Source organism: Heterodontus francisci, chromosome 13 (assembly GCF_036365525.1).
Source record: "Heterodontus francisci isolate sHetFra1 chromosome 13, sHetFra1.hap1, whole genome shotgun sequence".
NCBI lineage: Eukaryota > Metazoa > Chordata > Chondrichthyes > Heterodontiformes > Heterodontidae > Heterodontus > Heterodontus francisci.
In genome coordinates, this window is record NC_090383.1 from 26,582,807 (window position 1) to 26,600,392 (window position 17,586).

General features: G+C 43.9%; 1 protein-coding gene across 1 annotated transcript in view; it reads left to right on the forward strand.

Annotated features, from left to right (window-relative positions):
- The window catches only part of LOC137376300 (solute carrier family 22 member 3-like), a 74,413-nt gene that overhangs the window by 44,075 nt on the left and 12,752 nt on the right, over positions 1–17,586 (forward strand). The window contains exon 7 of the mRNA XM_068044569.1: positions 4,939–5,153. Coding sequence (XP_067900670.1) covers positions 4,939–5,153 — 215 coding nt within the window. The remainder of the gene's footprint in view (positions 1–4,938; positions 5,154–17,586) is intronic.

Consider the following 17,586-nt stretch of genomic DNA (forward strand, 5'->3'; position numbering starts at 1 on the left):
AGGTCCTCATTTTGACTAGTGCTTGATGGTTCACCCAAAGAAAACCCTCCTGACCTATTAACTACTTCATCGTGGAAGGGTGTACCTGGGCTGCTGCTGAGGCAGCTAAGATGCCATGAACAAGTTGGTGAGGATGAGACAAGTGTCGTGGATCTGGGTGAGCACAGCTGTTCCTCTGGGTGATTTGCCTCTTCCTCTAAGAAATCATCTTGGATTTCAAAAGACTGTATGCATCAAAATATGGTTTTGCTGTGTAATGCAAATGTACATTGCATGCACAAAAAGCAAAAGGCGGTGGAGTTGCATTGCTGTTTAAAGAGGAAATTAACGCAATAGTGAGGAAAGATATTAGCTCTGACGATGTGGAATCTGTATGGGTAGAGCTGAGAAACACTAAGGGGCAAAAAACGTTAGTGGTGGTTGTATATAGACCCCCAAACTGTTGTGGTGATGTTGGGAATGGCATTAAACAGGAAATTAGAGACGCATGTGAGAAAGGAACATCTGTAATTATGGGTGACTTTAATCTGCATATAGATTGGGCAAATCAAATTAGTCATAATACCGTAGAGGAGGAATTCTTGGAGTGTGTAAGGGATGGTTTTCTGGACCAATACGTTGAGGAACCAAGTAGAGAACAGGCCATCCTAGACTGGGTATTGTGTAATGAGAGAGGAATAATTGACAATCTAGTGGTGCGAGACCCCTTGGGGATGAGTGACCATAATATGGTAGAATTATGGTAGAATTCTTCCTCAACATGGAGAGTGATGTAGTTGATTCTGAGACTAGGGTCCTGAATCTTAGTAAAGGAAACTACGAAGGTATGAGGCACGAGTTTGCTATGATGGATTGGGAAACGTTACTTACTGTTGATAGGCAATGGCAAATATTTAAAGACAACATGGATGAACTGCAACAATTGTTTATCCCTGTCTGGCACAAAAGTAAAATGGGAAAGGTAGCCAAACCATGGCTTACAAGGGAAATTAGAGATAGTATTGGATCCAAGGAAGAAGCATATAAATTTGCCAGAAAAAACAACAGACCTGAGGATTGGCAGCAGTTTAGAATTCAGCAAAGGAGGACCAAGGGATTGATTAAGAAGGGAAAATAGAGTATGAGAGCAAGCTTGCGGGGAATATAAAATCTGACTGTAAAAGTTTCCATAGGTATGTGAAGAGAAAAAGATTGGTGAAGACAAATTTAGCTCCCTTACGTCAGAAACAGGGAAATTTATTATGGGGAACAAAGAAATGGCTGACCAACTAAATGCAAATTTTGGTTCTGTCTTCAAAAAGGAGGACACAAATATCATACCAGAAATGTTGGGAAACACAGGGTTTAGTGAGAGGGAGGAACTGAAGGAAATCAGTATTAATAGAGAAATGGTGTTGGGGAAATTGATGGGATTGAAGGCCGATAAATCCCCGGGGCCTAATGTTATGCATCCCAGAGTACTTAGTGGCCCTAGAAATCTGGATACATTGGTGGTCATCTTCCAAGATTCTATAGACTCTGGAACAGTTCCTTTCAGATTGAAGGGTAGCTAATGTAACCCCACTATTTAAAAAGGGAGGTGGAGAGAAAGCAGGGAATTATAGATCAGTCAGCCTGATATCGGTAGTGGGGAAAGTTATAGAGTCCATTATCAAAGATTTAATAGCAGAGCACTTAGAGAACAGTGGTAGAATCGGGCAGAGTCAGCATGGATTTACGAAAGGGAAATCGTGCTTGACAAATCTACTAGAATTCTTCGAGGATGTAACTTGTAGAGTTGATGAGGGGGAGCCAGTGGATGTGGTTTATTTGGACTTTCAGAAGGCTTTCGACAAAGTCCCACATAAGAGATTAGCATGTAAAATTAAAGCGCATGGGATTGGGGTAGTGTATTGTGATGGATAGAAAATTGGTTGGCAGGCAGTAAACAAAGAGTCGAGATAAATGGGTCTTTTTCCAAATGGCAGGCAGTGACTAGTGAGGTACCGCAGGGATCGGTGCTAGGACCCCAGCTATTCACAACATATATTAATGATTTAGATGAGGGAACTAAATGTAATATCTCCAAATTTGCAGATTACACAAAATTGGGTGGGAGGGTAAGTTGTGAGGAGGATGCAGAGAGGCTTCAGGGTGATTTGGACAAGTTGAGTGAGTGGGCTAATGCATGGCAGATGCAGTATAATGTGGATAAATGTGAGGTTATCCACTTTGGTAGCAAAAACAGGAAGGCAGATTATTATCTGAATGGCTATAAACTGAGAGAGGGGAATATGCAGCGAGGCCTGGGTGTTCTTGTACACAAGTCACTGAAAGTAAGCATGCAGGTCCAACAGGCAGTAAAAAAGGCAAATGGTATGTTGGCCTTCATCGCATGAGGATTCGAGTACAGGAGCAAGGATGTCTTGCTGCAATTATACAGGGCCTTTATGAGGCCACACCTCGAATATTGTGTGCAGTTTTAGTCTCCTTATCTGAGGAAGGATGTTCTTGCTATAGAGGGAGTGCAGCGAAAGTTTACCTGACTGATTCCTGGGATGGTGGGACTGACGTATGAGGAGAAATTGAGTCGGTTAGGATTGTATTCGCTGGAGTTTAGAAGAGTAAGGGGGGATTTCATAGAAATCTATAAAATTCTAACAGGACTTGACAGGATGTTCCCGATGGTGGGGGAGTCCAGAACCAGGGGTCATAGTCTAAGGATACGGGGTAAACCTTTCAGGACTGAGATGAGGAGAAATTTCTTCACCCAGAGAGTGGTGAGCCCGTGGAATTCGCTACCACAGAAAGCAGTTGAGACAAAACATTGTATGTTTTCAAGAAGGAGTTAGATATAGCTCTTGGGTCTAAAGGGATCAAAGGGTATGGGGCGAAAGCGGGAACAGGCTACTGAGTTGGATGATCAGCCATGATCATAATGAATGGTAGAGCAGGCTCGAGTGGCCGAATGGCCTTCTCCTGCTCCTATTTTCTATGCATGTAAAATAGAATGGAAGGGTTGTGAGGCAACTCACGTTCTGTATTGCAGAAAACTGATTTTTATTTAGAGATACAGCACTGAAACAGGCCCTTCGGCCCACCGAGTCTGTGCCGACCATCAACCACCCATTTATACCAATCCTACATTAATCCCATATTCCTACCACATCCCCACCTACCTATACTAGGGGCAATTTATAATTGCCAATTTACCTATCAACCTGCAAGTCTTTGGCTGTGGGAGGAAACCGGAGCACCCGGCGGAAACCCACACGGTCACAGGGAGAACTTGCAAACTGCGCACAGGTAGTACCCAGAATTGAACCCGGGTCGCTGGAGCTGTGAGGCTGCGGTGCTAACCACTGCGCCACTGTGCCGCCTTCTTTTGCATGTTTTGGTGTGTCAACTTGGATCTGTTTTGTAATGTATTTTTTACAGATTTTTATGAAGAAAGTATATTTTTGGAAAAAAATCTTGTATTTCAAAATCATAAAAGCTTATTTATTTGTGTTAATGACTTAAAAGGCTTCTTGAAGAAATAGCGGTTGAGAGAAAGCATGGCCATTGCTCTGCTTTGACAATCCACATGAAGTTGAAATGGTCTCTCCTCCCCCTTGCCCTGTTCTTACCAACCTAATCTTGGCACTGTGCCTCTTCCCCCACTGGCTGTTTGTCTGCCTGCAAGTTGAAAAACCTTCCTCATTGTGCGTACTCAAAATTTTGAAGATTATACTTGTTCCTATCAAAGCTTTCTACATAAAACTATGCATACACAACAATGCTGTCACTATTTCCAGCTAAAGTTTCTCCTCTAATTGTAGTTCTTTGGAGCTGCTTAAGCATGACCTTTTCCTTTGTGAATAGTGTTCAAGGAATCTGACTGCCATTCACACTTCTTTTCACTAGGTGTCTGCATGCATTCCCTAATTTTAATGTTTACAGGTGTTTCTCCCATTACACGTCTCTCATTCCACAGTAGTGCTACCACCTCATGGCAGTGAATGTTTTCACAGCGGCTTGAGTTAACATAACGCACTGTTGTTTCGAGAGCTTTCCTGTGAATAGGTTCATCATTTTGCCACCCAGGTAATGACACCAAGTGGGCATGAGCAGGGGAGCACAGGTTTCTGTGGGATTCTCACAGTAAAAGGGGCATGCCAATAGTCGAGTGCTTTGGAGCCATGCACAGAGGGTACTGGGAGATCTCCTGATTTCCCATATGACCAGTGCACCCCAGGACATGAGAGATTAGGAGATGAGTGTGTCTTTCCTTCCTACAGGAAGTCCATGGTGAACTGTATCTTCACTTACCTTGGCCAACGTTGGAAGGATATTCGCCCACTTTCCACATCATGCGCCAGTTCTTCAGGTGTTGGAGATTGCACTAACAGCCTTGGCCACCTTCCTCTATAAAATCTGGACCACCCTCTTATGGGGCTTCCTGCCTCAGTGCCCAGGAGTCTTTCTATTCTGAACCTTATTTCTGCTATAAGATTTCCAACAAAACTTCAGTAAATCCTACTGCTGTGCCCCCAATACTCCTCCTTCCTCACTCATGTGGCATTGTTCTGCTGCTTCGTGTCAAAAAAGTGTGCCCCTCTAATCTGCAACATTTTCAACATTGCAATACTGCTGAATTTCCCTACCCATCCACCCCACACCTCCAGAGCATTAACGAGCTTCTAAGTATAGGGAGCTACAAAAACAGTGATAAATGCGCAGGACAAAGTCTCTTAATTGTCTGTCTGCCATCCCTTGTTATTGAGTGTAACTGGGACTTTAAAGAGATAAAAATCACCCGTATGAGCTGAATTTTGATTTCAGCACAGTGAAGATGTCAGGTGAATGAAAAATATGTAGGGTGATCTATGTGTAACCTGGGCATAATGAGAGTCATGGGTTCAAAGCAGCAATTGCTATAGGGATTTAGCAGTTATTTGACTGTTTCCTTTCTTTCAGGTTCACAAACAATGTGGTGTACCTTGGGCTTTTCTTGCGTTTAGGAATCCAGAGAGGTGACAGTTATATTGACATTTTCGTAGCTGGAGCAGTAGAACTGCCAGCAACAATTCTTAGTGTTCTGGTGGTTGATCGTGCAGGACGGCACAGTCCCTTTGTGGTCTCCAACATACTGGCAGGAACATTTTGTCTATTGGCAGCATGTATTTCAGAAGGTATGTGCTGAACTATTCTATGTAGGAAAACTTATCTATGTAACCCGTGGGAGAAATGTTGAAAAACTCAGTTTCAATCTGCACTTTGTCCTTCACTCTTTCTTTGAAATCCTGTCTTTTCTGCGAGGTAGAAACTGTCATCTACCTTTGTCTTATTCTTAGAGTGAAATCTGTTTCATGCCTTAAACAGTTAGGCCAGAAATTGCAAGGATCCCTGCTGGTGCAGAACCTTACACTTCCTGTGCTTAAATCATAATTACACTCAAACAGTGAGACTCAGAGTTGACAAGCCTTCATTGTATTACTGTTACTAAGACCATTCTGACTATAGCCTAGATTTTCCCATGATCATTGTCAAATTTTCCACCATCATTTTTGGCAATGGCAGAATAAAAGCCCCTCCTGGTGTTATGAAAGTGCTTCCATTTTTAAAATATTTTTTTGAGGACTCGTGTTTGAAGAGTGTGGAATTGGATTCATTGGAACTGAAGAGATTCCATAGCTGCTGCACTTTGTTCTTTTTTAGAAGAGGTCACTGGAAAGACTTGGGGAACCTTGTTTAGAAACACTCTTACTGGAAGTCACATGTCTTCAGCTAAGTAAACGGTAGGTGTCTTCTGTTTACAGAGAAGTGACATGCCAAAATTTATAGCGGTCAAGAGTTGATTTTGTTTTGGATATCGTTTTGAGTCAGTTGGGATGGCAGCCTGCTGAGAGAGGCACCCAGCAATTTCTGAGTGCAAAAACTATAGCGCAATAATAGTTGGGGATTTCAACTACCCCAATATCAACTGGGATGCAAACAGTGTGAAGGGCACAGAGGGAACTTTTTTAGCCAGCAAGTAACAAGCCATTCGAGATTTAGTCTTCAGTAATGAAGCTGGGCAAGTAGAGGAAATAACAGTGGGTGACCATTTTGGAGATAGTGACCATAATACAGTTAGTTTTAGCATAATCATGGAAAAGGACAAAGATAAAACAGGAGTAAAAGTTCTAAATTGGGGGAAAGCAAATTTTAAAAAACTGAGAGGTCACCTGGCGAAAGTGGACTGGATACAGCTACTTGAAGGAAAATCAGTGGTAAACCAGTGGGAGGCATTCAAAAGCGAGATACTACAGGCACAGTGTAGGCATGTCCCCACTAAGATAAAGGGCGGTACTGCCAAATCTAGAGCCCCCTGGTTATTTAGGAGCTTACAAGATAAGTTAAAGCAGAAAAAGAAAGCTTATGACAATCACAAAAATCTTAATACTTTAGAAAACCAAGAGGAGTATAGAAGGTGCAGGACTGAAGTAAAAAAGGAAATTACAAAAGCAAAGAGAGGACATGAAAAATTAATGGCAGGTGAAATCAAGGAAAACCTGAGGATGTTTTATCAGTACATTAAGAGCAAGAGGATAACTAAGGAAAAGGGAGGGTCTATCAGAGATGTACAAGGGAACATATGCCTGGATGCAAAGGATGTGGGCAGGGTTCTTAATGAGTTTTTTGTCTCGTCTTCACAAAGGAGAGGGTTGATGTAGACATTGTAGTGAAAGAGGAGGAGTGTGAAATATTAGATATGATAAGCATAATGAGAGAGGAAGTACTGGAGGGTCTGACATCCTTGAAGGTGGATAAATCGCCAGAGCTGGATGGATTGCACCCCAGGTTGTTAAAGGAAGCCAGGGGGGAAATGGTGGATGCGCTGAGGATCATCTTCAAATCCTCACTAGATACAGGAGAGGTACCAGACAATTGGAGGTCTGCGAACATTGTACCATTGTTTAAAAAGGGTGCGAGGGGTAGGCCAAATAATTATAGGCCGGTCAGTCTGACCTCGGTGGTGGGTAAATTGTTAGAATCTATTCTGAGGGACAGAATAAACTGCCACATAGAAAGGCACGGCTTAATCAGGGATAGTCAGCATGGATTTGTTAAGTGAAGGTCATGTCTTATTAACTTAATTGAGTTTTTTGAGGAAGTAACAAGAAGGATTGATGAGGGAAGTGCAGTGGATATGGTCTACATGGATTTTAATAAGGCATTTGACAAGGTCCCACATGGCAGACTGGTCAGTAAAATGAAAGCCCCTGGGATACAGGAGAATGTGGCAGGTTGGATCCAGAATTGGCTCAGGGACAGGAAACAAAGGGTAGTAGTCGATGGATGTTTTTGTGAATGGAAAGCTGTTTCCAGTGGCATTCCACAGGGCTCAGTGTTGGGTCCCATGCTGTTTGTGGTATATATTAATGATTTGGACTGAAATGTGGGAGGCATGATTGGGAAATTTGAAGATGACACAAAAATTGGCCGTGTAATTGATAGTGAAGAGGATAGCTGTAGACTCCGTAAAGATATCAATGGTTTGGTTGAGTGGGCGGAAAAGTGGCAAATGAAATTCAATCCAGAAAAGTATGAGGTAAAGCATTTGGGGAGGGCAAATAAAGCGAGGGAATACACAATAAACGGGAGGATATTGAAAGGGGTAGAAGAAGTGAGAGACCTTGGAGTGTTTGTCCACAGGTCCCTGAAGGTGGCAGGACAGGTAGATAGAGTCGTGAAGAAGGCATATGAATGCTTTCCTTTATTGGCCGAGGTATAGAATTCAAAAGCAGGGATGTAATGCTGGAACTGTATAAAACGCTGGTGAGGCCACAGTTGGAGAATTGCGTACAGTTCTGGTCACCACTTTACAGAAAGGACATAATTGCTTTGGAGAGAGTACAGAAGAGATTTACAAGAATGTTGCCAGGGCTCGAAAGTTGCAGCTATGAGGAAAGATTGTATCGGCTAGGTTGTTTTCCTTAGAACAGAGGAGACTGAGGGGTGACTTAATGGAGGTGTACAAAGTTATAAGGAGCCAAGATAGAGTAGGCAGGAAGGACCTGTTTCCCCTAGTGGAAAGGTCAATTACCAGGGGGCACAGATTTAAGGTGATTGATAGAAGGATTAGAGGGGACATGAGGAAAAACCTTTTCACCCAGAGGGTGGTGGGTGTCTGGAATTCACTGTCCAGGTCGGTGGTGGAGGCAGAAACCCTCAATTCTTTTAAATGGTACCTGGACATGTACCTGAAGTGCTGTAACCTGCAAGGCTATGGATCAGGTGTTGGAAATTGAGATTAGATTGGGCGGCTAGTTTTTCTTTGGTTGGCACGGACACGAGGGGCTAAATGGCCTCCTTCTATGCTGTAATTTTTCTATGGTTCTATGGTTCTCATCCTCTCTCCACCTCTCTGAGAAACACAGAGAATCCAGTGTGAGAAATAGAGAAACTGATGCTGCATTTCTCCTGGAAAGCCTGCCAGACTAATCCTCGATGTTACCTGTAAAGAACTGCTCCAAAAAGATCCCAGTTACAGCCATCTACGCGTATTTGGAATGCCGGAATAAAGGGACAACTGATATCTTCTCCTTTTCCTTCAACAATTAAGAATTAACAAGTATTTGGACAAAGTTTTTTTTGTCTTTTTTGTAAAGAGATCTCTGCAGAGAAAATGTCTTTATTTTGTGCATGCGTGTGTGTTTGTGTGTGTGTGTACATTGGGCCAAGTAGGAAGGGAACTTTCATATTTCAATCTGTGTGTTAATGCTTTGCATCTTTACTGAATAAGTCTTGTTTTATAATAAGTTGATAATTTTATTGTTTATTACAGAAAACTGGTTGGTGGATTTTATTCTGAAATAAAAATAGAGTATATCATTGGCCATATCGGTAACTGGGTAAACATTTAAATATATGTTGTGACCTGTGGAGAAGTGAAACTAGAGAAAGACTGTGCACTCCTCCAGCTTCGGTCATAACACCGTTAAATGGATACACTTATCTAAATGAAGCAGTCATCACATGGCAATGTCATCCTTCCATCAATACAAAAACAAAATACTACGGATGCTGGAAATCTGAAATAAAAACAGAAAATGCTGTAAATACTCAGCAGGTTTGGCAACATATGTGGAGAGCAAAACAGAATTAACATTTCAGTTCTGACGAAAGGTCATCAACACGAAACATTAACTCTGTGTCTGTCTCTACAGATGCTGCCAGACTTGCTGAGTATTGTGTATGATCACCTTAAGAGTGATGTCCCTTTAATATCTTAGTATGCTAGGAGCTAAGTACCAAGATGTAGTCATGTCGTCATGGCAAACATGTGAAGAGAAATGCAGACTGGTTTCAATCTCATTTTGAAGAGCTGGAACCTATCATAGCCGCTAAGCGCATTGCACTGTTGAACTACAAGAAAGCCCCCAGTGAGTTAACATCCGTAGCACTTAAAGCAGCCAGAAGCACTGCACAAAGAACAGCCAGGTGCTGCGCAAATGACTACTGGCAACACCTATGCAGTCATATTCAGCTGGCCTCAGACACCGGAAACATCAGAGGAATGTATGATGGCTTTAAGAGAGCTTTTGGGCCAACCATCAAGAAGATCGCCCCACTCAAATCTAAATCAGGGGACACAATCACTGACCAACGCAAGCAAATGGACCGCTGGGTGGACCACTACCTAAAACTGTACTCCTGGGAGAATGTTGTCACTGAGACTGCCCTCACTGCAGCCCAGCCTCGACCAGTTATGGATGAGCTGGACGTACAGCCAACAAATTCGGAACTCAGTGATGCCATTGATTCTCTAGCCAGCGGAAAAGCCCCTGGGAAGGACGGCATTACCCCTGAAATAATCAAGAGTGCCAAGCCTGCTATACTCTCAGCACTCCATGAACTGCTTTGCCTGTACTGGGACGAGGGAGCAGTACCTCAGGACATGCACGATGCCAATATCATCACCCTCTGTAAAAACAAAGGTGACCGCGGTGACTGTAACAACTACCGTGGAATCTCCCTGCTCTGCATAGTGGGGAAAGTCTTTGCTCGAGTTGCTTTAAACAGGCTCCAGAAGCTGGCCGAGCGCGTCTACCCTGAGGCACAGTGTGGCTTTCGAGCAGAGAGATCGACCATTGACATGCTGTTCTCCCTTCGCCAGATACAGGAGAAATGCCGTGAACAACAGATGCCCCTCTACATTGCTTTCATTGATCTCACCAAGGCCTTTGACCTCGTCAGCAGACATGGTCTCTTCAGACTATTAGAAAAGATCGGATGTCCACCAAAGATACTAAGTATCATCACCTCATTCCATGACAATATGAAAGGCATAATTCAGCATAGCGGCACCTCATCAGAGCCCTTTCCTATCCTGAGTGGCGTGAAACAAGGCTGTGTTCTCGCACCCACGCTCTTTGGGATTTTCTTCTCCCTGCTGCTCTCACATGCGTCCAAGTCTTCAGAAGAAGGAATTTTCCTCCACACAAGATCAGGTGGCAGGTTGTTCAACCTTGCCCGTTTAAGAGCAAAGACCAAAGTACGGAAAGTCCTCATCAGGGAACTCCTCTTTGCTGACGATGCTGCATTAACATCTCACACTGAAGAGTGTCTGCAGAGTCTCATCGACAGGTTTGCGGCTGCCTGCAGCGAATTTGGCCTAACCATCAGCCTCAAGAAAACGAACATCATGGGACAGGACGTCAGAAATGCTCCATCCATCAATATCGGTGACCACGCTCTGGAAGTGGTTCAAGAGTGCACCTACCTGGGCTCAACTATCACCAGTAACTTGTCTCTGGTGCAGAAATCAACAAGCGCATGGGAAAGGCTTCCACTGCTATGTCCAGACTGGCCAAGAGAGTGTGGGAAAATGGCGCACTGACATGGAACACAAAAGTCCGAGTGTATCAAGCCTGTGTCCTCAGTACCTTGCTCTATGGCAGCGAAACCTGGACAACATACGTCAGCCAAGAGCAATGTCTCAATTCATTCCATCTTCGCTGCCTCCGGAGAATCCTTGGAACCAGGTGGCAGGACCGTATCTCCAACACAGAAGTCCTCGAGGCGGCCAACATCCCCAGCTTATACACCCTACTGAGTCAGCGGCGCTTAAGATGGCTTGGCCATGTGAGCCACATGGAAGATGGCAGGATCCCCAAAGACACATTGTACGGCGGGCTCGCCACTGGTATCAGACCCACCGGCCGTCCATGTCTCCGCTTTAAAGACGTCTGCAAACGCGACATGAAGTCCTGTGACATTGATCACAAGTCGTGTGAGTCAGTTGCCAGCGATTGCCAGAGCTGGCGGGCAGCCGTAAAGGCGGGGCTAAAGTGTGGCGAGTCGAAGAGACTTAGCAGTTGGCAGGAAAAAAGACAGAAGCGCAAGGGGAGAGCCAACTGTGTAACAGCCCCGACAAATAATTTTTTCTGCACCACCTGTGGAAGAGTCTGTTACTCTAATATTGGCCTTTATAGCCACTCCAGGCACTGTTCCACAAACCACTGACCACCTCCAGTCACTTACCCATTGTCTCTTGAGACAAGGCGGCCAAAGAAGAAGAAGATGCTATGAGCTAAGTACCAAGATGTAGTCATGTGACTACAAGTCATAGTCACTCTGCAACTGTAACACCCAGATGATGGTTCTTTAAATAGTTTGCTCTGTACTGTACATACTAGTTTAGCTGTTAATAAACCTGTTAGAGACTGTCAACAAACTGGACTCAACGCATCTCATTTATGTTGCATTAAATGACATAAAGAACACATTACATGGTGTCAGCTGTGGTGAAAAGTCTAAGTTTGAGGACCACGGGTAAAACAGCTTTGAAAATGAGCCCTCCCACAGCCAAAAGAGAAAAAGTTCAACAGAAATACAGGCCCAAACAGTGGACAGAAAAAAGAACTTACCTCTAGCTATAGAAGACAGAGCGCTGAACGACAGGCTGCAAATAAATTCCTGCGATTGGGTGAGTCATTATGCCAATGGTCAAGAAATCCCAGTTTTAAAAAAAGCTTTGCAGTGCTTAGAAAGTTGATTTTTTTTCAAGGCTCCCTAAAAACAAACTGGGGAAGACCCAATTCCTTTCTCAAGATGATCGAGGTCGGGGCCATTACAGGTGGCATCTGATAGGAAAAGCGTGGGAATCCTCCAAACACTGCAGAGACCCCTTTCACACAGCCAAATTTAAAAATTTATTAAACCAATTGAGTGTGAAAAAGAGTCTTCATGCAGCCAAAGTTTTTTTTTAAAACCATTAAACCACTCAAGTGTGAAGAACGTAAAGAAACTCTAGCAAAAAGAGCAATTGAACTCCCTTTTGAACAGCTGTGTAAACAGACAAGCTTTAATGCTGCAAGCAAGATAAAAAGAAAACACTGTCAAACACCTGTTACTCTCCATCCAAGTTGCCAGTCTAAACAACAGAGAATTTCTTAAAGGGAAAACAGCGCAGAGTGAATGGAACACAGTTAAATATAGAGCAGAAATCAAAATAACAGCAGAAAGATGGATACCAAATTTCTCAGCATAAACTGGAAGGCCATTGACATCCTATCCGAGTTCAAACTTTATGCTTCACAGACCAAATGACTGTAGAACTAGAGAACAGGCTGTGCAAATACTAATAGCAGTTGGAAATGAGGGGTTACATAGAATCAATGCCTCTGGCTGATCTGAAGAGGACCAGAAAGATCCCTCAAAGATATGGAAAGTGCAAGAAGATCAGCTCTGGTTAAGAGTGGATTTTTGAATTCACCACCTGGAATTGATGTCCTACAGGCAACAGCCACAGGAATCAATAGACCAGTTCATCAGTAGGTGCCATTGTAAGGGCAAGTGTGATTTCTCAGAAGCTGAACTGTCAGACTGAATAATTCAGCTTGTGATTGTCTCAACACCCATTGAAGAATTTCAGAAAGACCACTTGGGGACAAGAAAGGTCACAGCATTCATGTGCTGCTAGAAGATGGCAGGAAATATGAATCCATTGTAGCTGGACAACAGCATCTGCAAGCACTAGGTGCAGCTGACAGTATCAGCATGATAACCAGGTCGAAAAGAGCAAGAAAGCTGTGTGGTAAGTGTAGTTGTTCCCACTCACAGCCAAGACCTGTGCAAGGCGCGCGGTGCAAAAGGACACTGGGCCCGCCTATGCAAGAAATCTGGCTCCAAAGAGGCAGGTAGAAGTCACAGCAGGACACAAACAAACAGAGGACAGGTGCAGTTACAGGGCAATAGCAGCAAGGAGAGTGCCAGAGACCTGCGGAACGCAAGCCAATACATGAAGTCCACAGCAAAACAGACCTGAGACAAGACTCAGAGAGGAGTGATTCTCAGCCAGAAGACAAGCAGGCATTTCACATTGTAAACCTGACACATTGGGCTGGATTTTACCAAGCCCACAACATTGTCATCCGTGGTGGGGGGGTGGGGGGTGGAGGGCAGAATATGGGTCCGGCAATGACCCGCCATGGAGGCAGACGCCAGAAGAGCCTGGCCCAATCCACCCAGCAGTGCCGAGACTCTGTGACGGCTCCCCCACCCCCGTCACTGAGCGATGGGAAAAGCATTTCAATATTTAAATGAATAACATGAATAAAGTTAAATAAACTTACCCGAAATCTTCCAGGCCCGCCGCGATCTCCGGCACGATGGCTGGCACCCCTGTCCCTTCAATTCCCCATCTGGGGAAAGCCGGTGTGACACTGGTGGGGAGGGGGGAGGAATTAAGACTTTCAGTGCGGGAGCTGGGGGAATGGGTTCAAACAAACGTAATGGGTGTAAGGGATGGTGGGAAGGGGTGAATTTTAAACTTTGTGCAGTTTGTGGGGGGGGCGGTGAAGGTCAGATTTAAAAGTTAAGTTTATTGGGGGGGAATGGCAAACAGTTCATGTAATTGTTATTGGAGGTGGGTGGGAAAGGGGAGTTAGAAATTTATTGGATAGATTTTGGGGGGATACTGCTTTAAAAATTCAAATTGACCGGCAGGGCTAGCTGTTCTTTAAAAATGGTGCCAGCGCCTGTGCACAGGCAGCTGATGCCATTGCCAGGGATGGACAGCCCTCCTCCTCCATGTGATTGGGTAGAGGGGATGCAGGCCGCCCACCCATTTAAATGAGCTGCCGCAAGATCGGCAGTGGGCTCTTAAAATCAATCTCCTTGTGTTGATGAAGTCAAACAACTGGAAGCTTTTGCTACAATTAACATCACGTGCCCAAAGAAAGTCCGCAAACACACACTCAGGGTTAAGATTGACACGGGAGCTAATGCAATTATCCCACTAGTCCGAATCTTGAAGGATACGTACCGGAGTCATTGGAAATTAATGATACAACCGACAAGTGCAAAGTTATCTACATACAATGGGTCATCCATCCCTTGCAGTGGCACAGTAACAATGCCATGCAGCTATGGCAAGTCGGCATGATGTAGGACGTGTGAGTTCCCTGCGGAGTCTCACTTAGGTTCAGAGCTGAACTCTGGACATAATAGGAATGAGTGACTCAACACCAAATAATGTGTTAAAACAGTAATTTTATTGAGTAATTATTAAGTAATTAACAATTATTAATAAGAAAGGAAATAAGGATAACTTTATTCAAAAGGAAAGAAAAAAGTATAGAAAGACAAAAAAATATAGCACACCACTATAACCCCAAATTTGCCTGTTCATGACAGCTCCCTAAAATGGTACCGTTCCCCTCTGGGGTACATACATCACTAAGTCTCTGGAGAACCTTGCAAGGGGGTGCACTGGTCAGTCACTCCGTTGACATCCCTTCCTCTGTAGTCTTCAGTGGATGACTAGTCCACTCCGGCTGCAGCCTCAAACGTTGGATGCTGTGCCCCTTTAAGTCCAGGGCGGCACAGTGGCGCAGTGGTTAGCACCGCAGCCTCACAGCTCCAGTGACCTGGGTTCAATTCCGGGTACTGCCTGTGTGGAGTTTGCAAGTTCTCCCTGTGTCTGCGTGGGTTTCCTCCGGGTGCTCCGGTTTCCTCCCACATGCCAAAAACTTGCAGGTTGATAGGTAAATTGGCCATTAGAAATTGCCCCTAGTATAGGTAGGTGGTAGGGAAAATATAGGGACAGGTGGGGATGTGGTAGGAATATGGAATTAGTGTAGGATTAGTATAAATGGGTGGTTGATGGTCGGCACAGACTCGGTGGGCCGAAGGGCCTGTTTCAGTGCTGTATCTCTAAACTAAACTAAACTAAGTCCAATTTCTGGCTCCATTCCAGCTTTCCAAGGCATCTGTCAGACTTTCTCAAAACAAGAGTCTGACAACCAAGAGTCCTTATCAAATTCTTCTCACAGGCACTATGAAGCTGCCAGACTGTTTACATAACCTTTAATGGTGTCTCTCACCTGCCATCAATTAAACTCCATCTTCTGACACCACACTACAGTGGACCACCCCATGTGCAAGGTTATCCATTGTCGTGGCTCGTACTTCAAGGGTCATCGAATATCTTAAGAACTGACCTCTGTTTAAACAATGGTAAAGCAATGGTTATTTTCAAGAAGCGATAAACAGTAGTTTAGACAAAACAACAGCTGGGCATGGCCTACCCTGACCAGCATGAAAACAAAAAGAAAAAGTTCTTGGGGGAAAAACAAGTTCATGCTATTGATTGCCATTGATTGCATAATTGATTAATTACTTGATTTATTCAGAGTACAATCACTATTAATGTCTACAAAGTAACCTTTAAAAAGTCACTACAGGTTTAATACAGTTTTTTTTAAAAATCAAAAGCAAAGTAAAATGCAAAAACATAAAAAGTATTTAAAAAATTAGTGGCTGCCCCATCAGTGGCAGGACTACCAGCATCATAACATCAACATCATAACTATCCACAAGGTCACCAAGGTACCAATTACAGCAGAAGAGACCAAGAATACCTGCACTGAGTCACAGTTCCTCCAGGATCGCAGTGGTTCATGTTTGAAAAGTTCTCAGAGACGCCACACCAAGGGAATGAAGATCCAAATTCAGATGGTGAAAGTTCTTTGTCAACAGGCAGTGTTTCCTCATGCTCCAGCAACTCAGAAGAGATTGACATTGTAACCATTGAGAAGCAAAGGCTGGCAGTGGGGCGCATTGCCAAGGGGAAATCTCCAAGGACCAGACCCTGCTCGTACAGTCTGGCCAGCATCAAACAGTGCAGTCTGGAAATCCAGCAACAACACAACTATGCTGCGTTTTCACCTCTGCTATCCAGAGATACGCCAGCACCAAAATGAACCAAAACGGACAGATACCTCCATAAGACCAAAGACTCCTTCCCGAACAAGTCCTCGACCCTGAACCCCAGGCCTTCAGACATGGAGGAAGAGGAGAGGCGAAAGACACGCAATGTCCTGAGGAGGCAGAGGAGGAATGAGTTGAAGCATTGTCTGTTGGCTCTTTGAGATGACGTGCTGGAACTTTCCGAGAATGACAAGACCTCAAAAGTGGTCATCTTGAGAAAAGCAACAGCAGGCTGAAGGCAGAGCAACAGAAACTGAATGCAGAGAGGGAGAAACTTCAGAAAAAACAGCAAAAGATGCGATGTAAATTCTCAGCAAGAGTTGTCAAACCAGCAAAATGATATATGGACTCTTAAGCTTCTGCATGTGTAAAGTTCATCATCTCTATACCTGTGTAAATAATTTTGATGTTATCTAATTTTATGTGGTTTTACTTGTAGCATACGAGACTTATCTTTGGAAAAAAAAGGGGATATTGTATGATCGCCTTAAGAGTGATGTCCCTTTAAGATCTTAGTACGCTAATGAGCTAAGTACCAGGATGTAGTCATGTGACTACAAGCCGTAGTCATTCTGCAACTGTAGCACCAGGATGAAGGTTCTGTAAATAGTTTGTACTGTACATACTAGTTTAGCTGTTAATAAACCTGTCAGAGATCTTCAATGAACTGGACTCCATGCATCTCATTTAAGTTGCACAAGCCAACATAAAGAGCACATTACAAGTATTTCCAGCATTTTCTGTTTTTATTTCATCCTCTCATTTTCCATTATTACCACCTTGTTTACGTTCAGCTACATTTTGCCCAAAATGAATGGACATCCACGGTTGCTAGGGTGGATGTAAACTTAAAGAGCCAAACATAGATCCTTCCACCAATTTTGGATGTTTTGGGGGGTTTATTTGTGCTTCTGCCAATTACCTTACTTTACTTGCATGATGCTCTGCTAATATCCTTTTAAAAGCATGACATGCACGATCAGCCGTTGCTGACTTCTTCAGTTGAGAGGTGACGCATCCTGACATTCCGTTCACCAATGTCTGCTTCCTTATAATCTACATCCAGTTCTGTAGTGTTGTAGTGTTTAGCAATTGCATTGTGCAATGTGTACACTTGGGGCAGCTGTAGAAAACACATGAGCCAGCAAAGGGAAAGTGAAAGTAAGACAGAATAAAGACTCCATTATGTTCAACAGCTTGCTGCTTCTGTCTCAGTCTCCGTCTCACATATCTTATATCAAACCCAGGTAAACCTCACTCCAGTCCCGAGAGACATCACAAGTTCCTCCTGCCCACTCGTGCTCTGTATGTCACCCAGTGCACTGACCTTTGACTCACTTTGGGACAGTGTGAGATTGATGACTG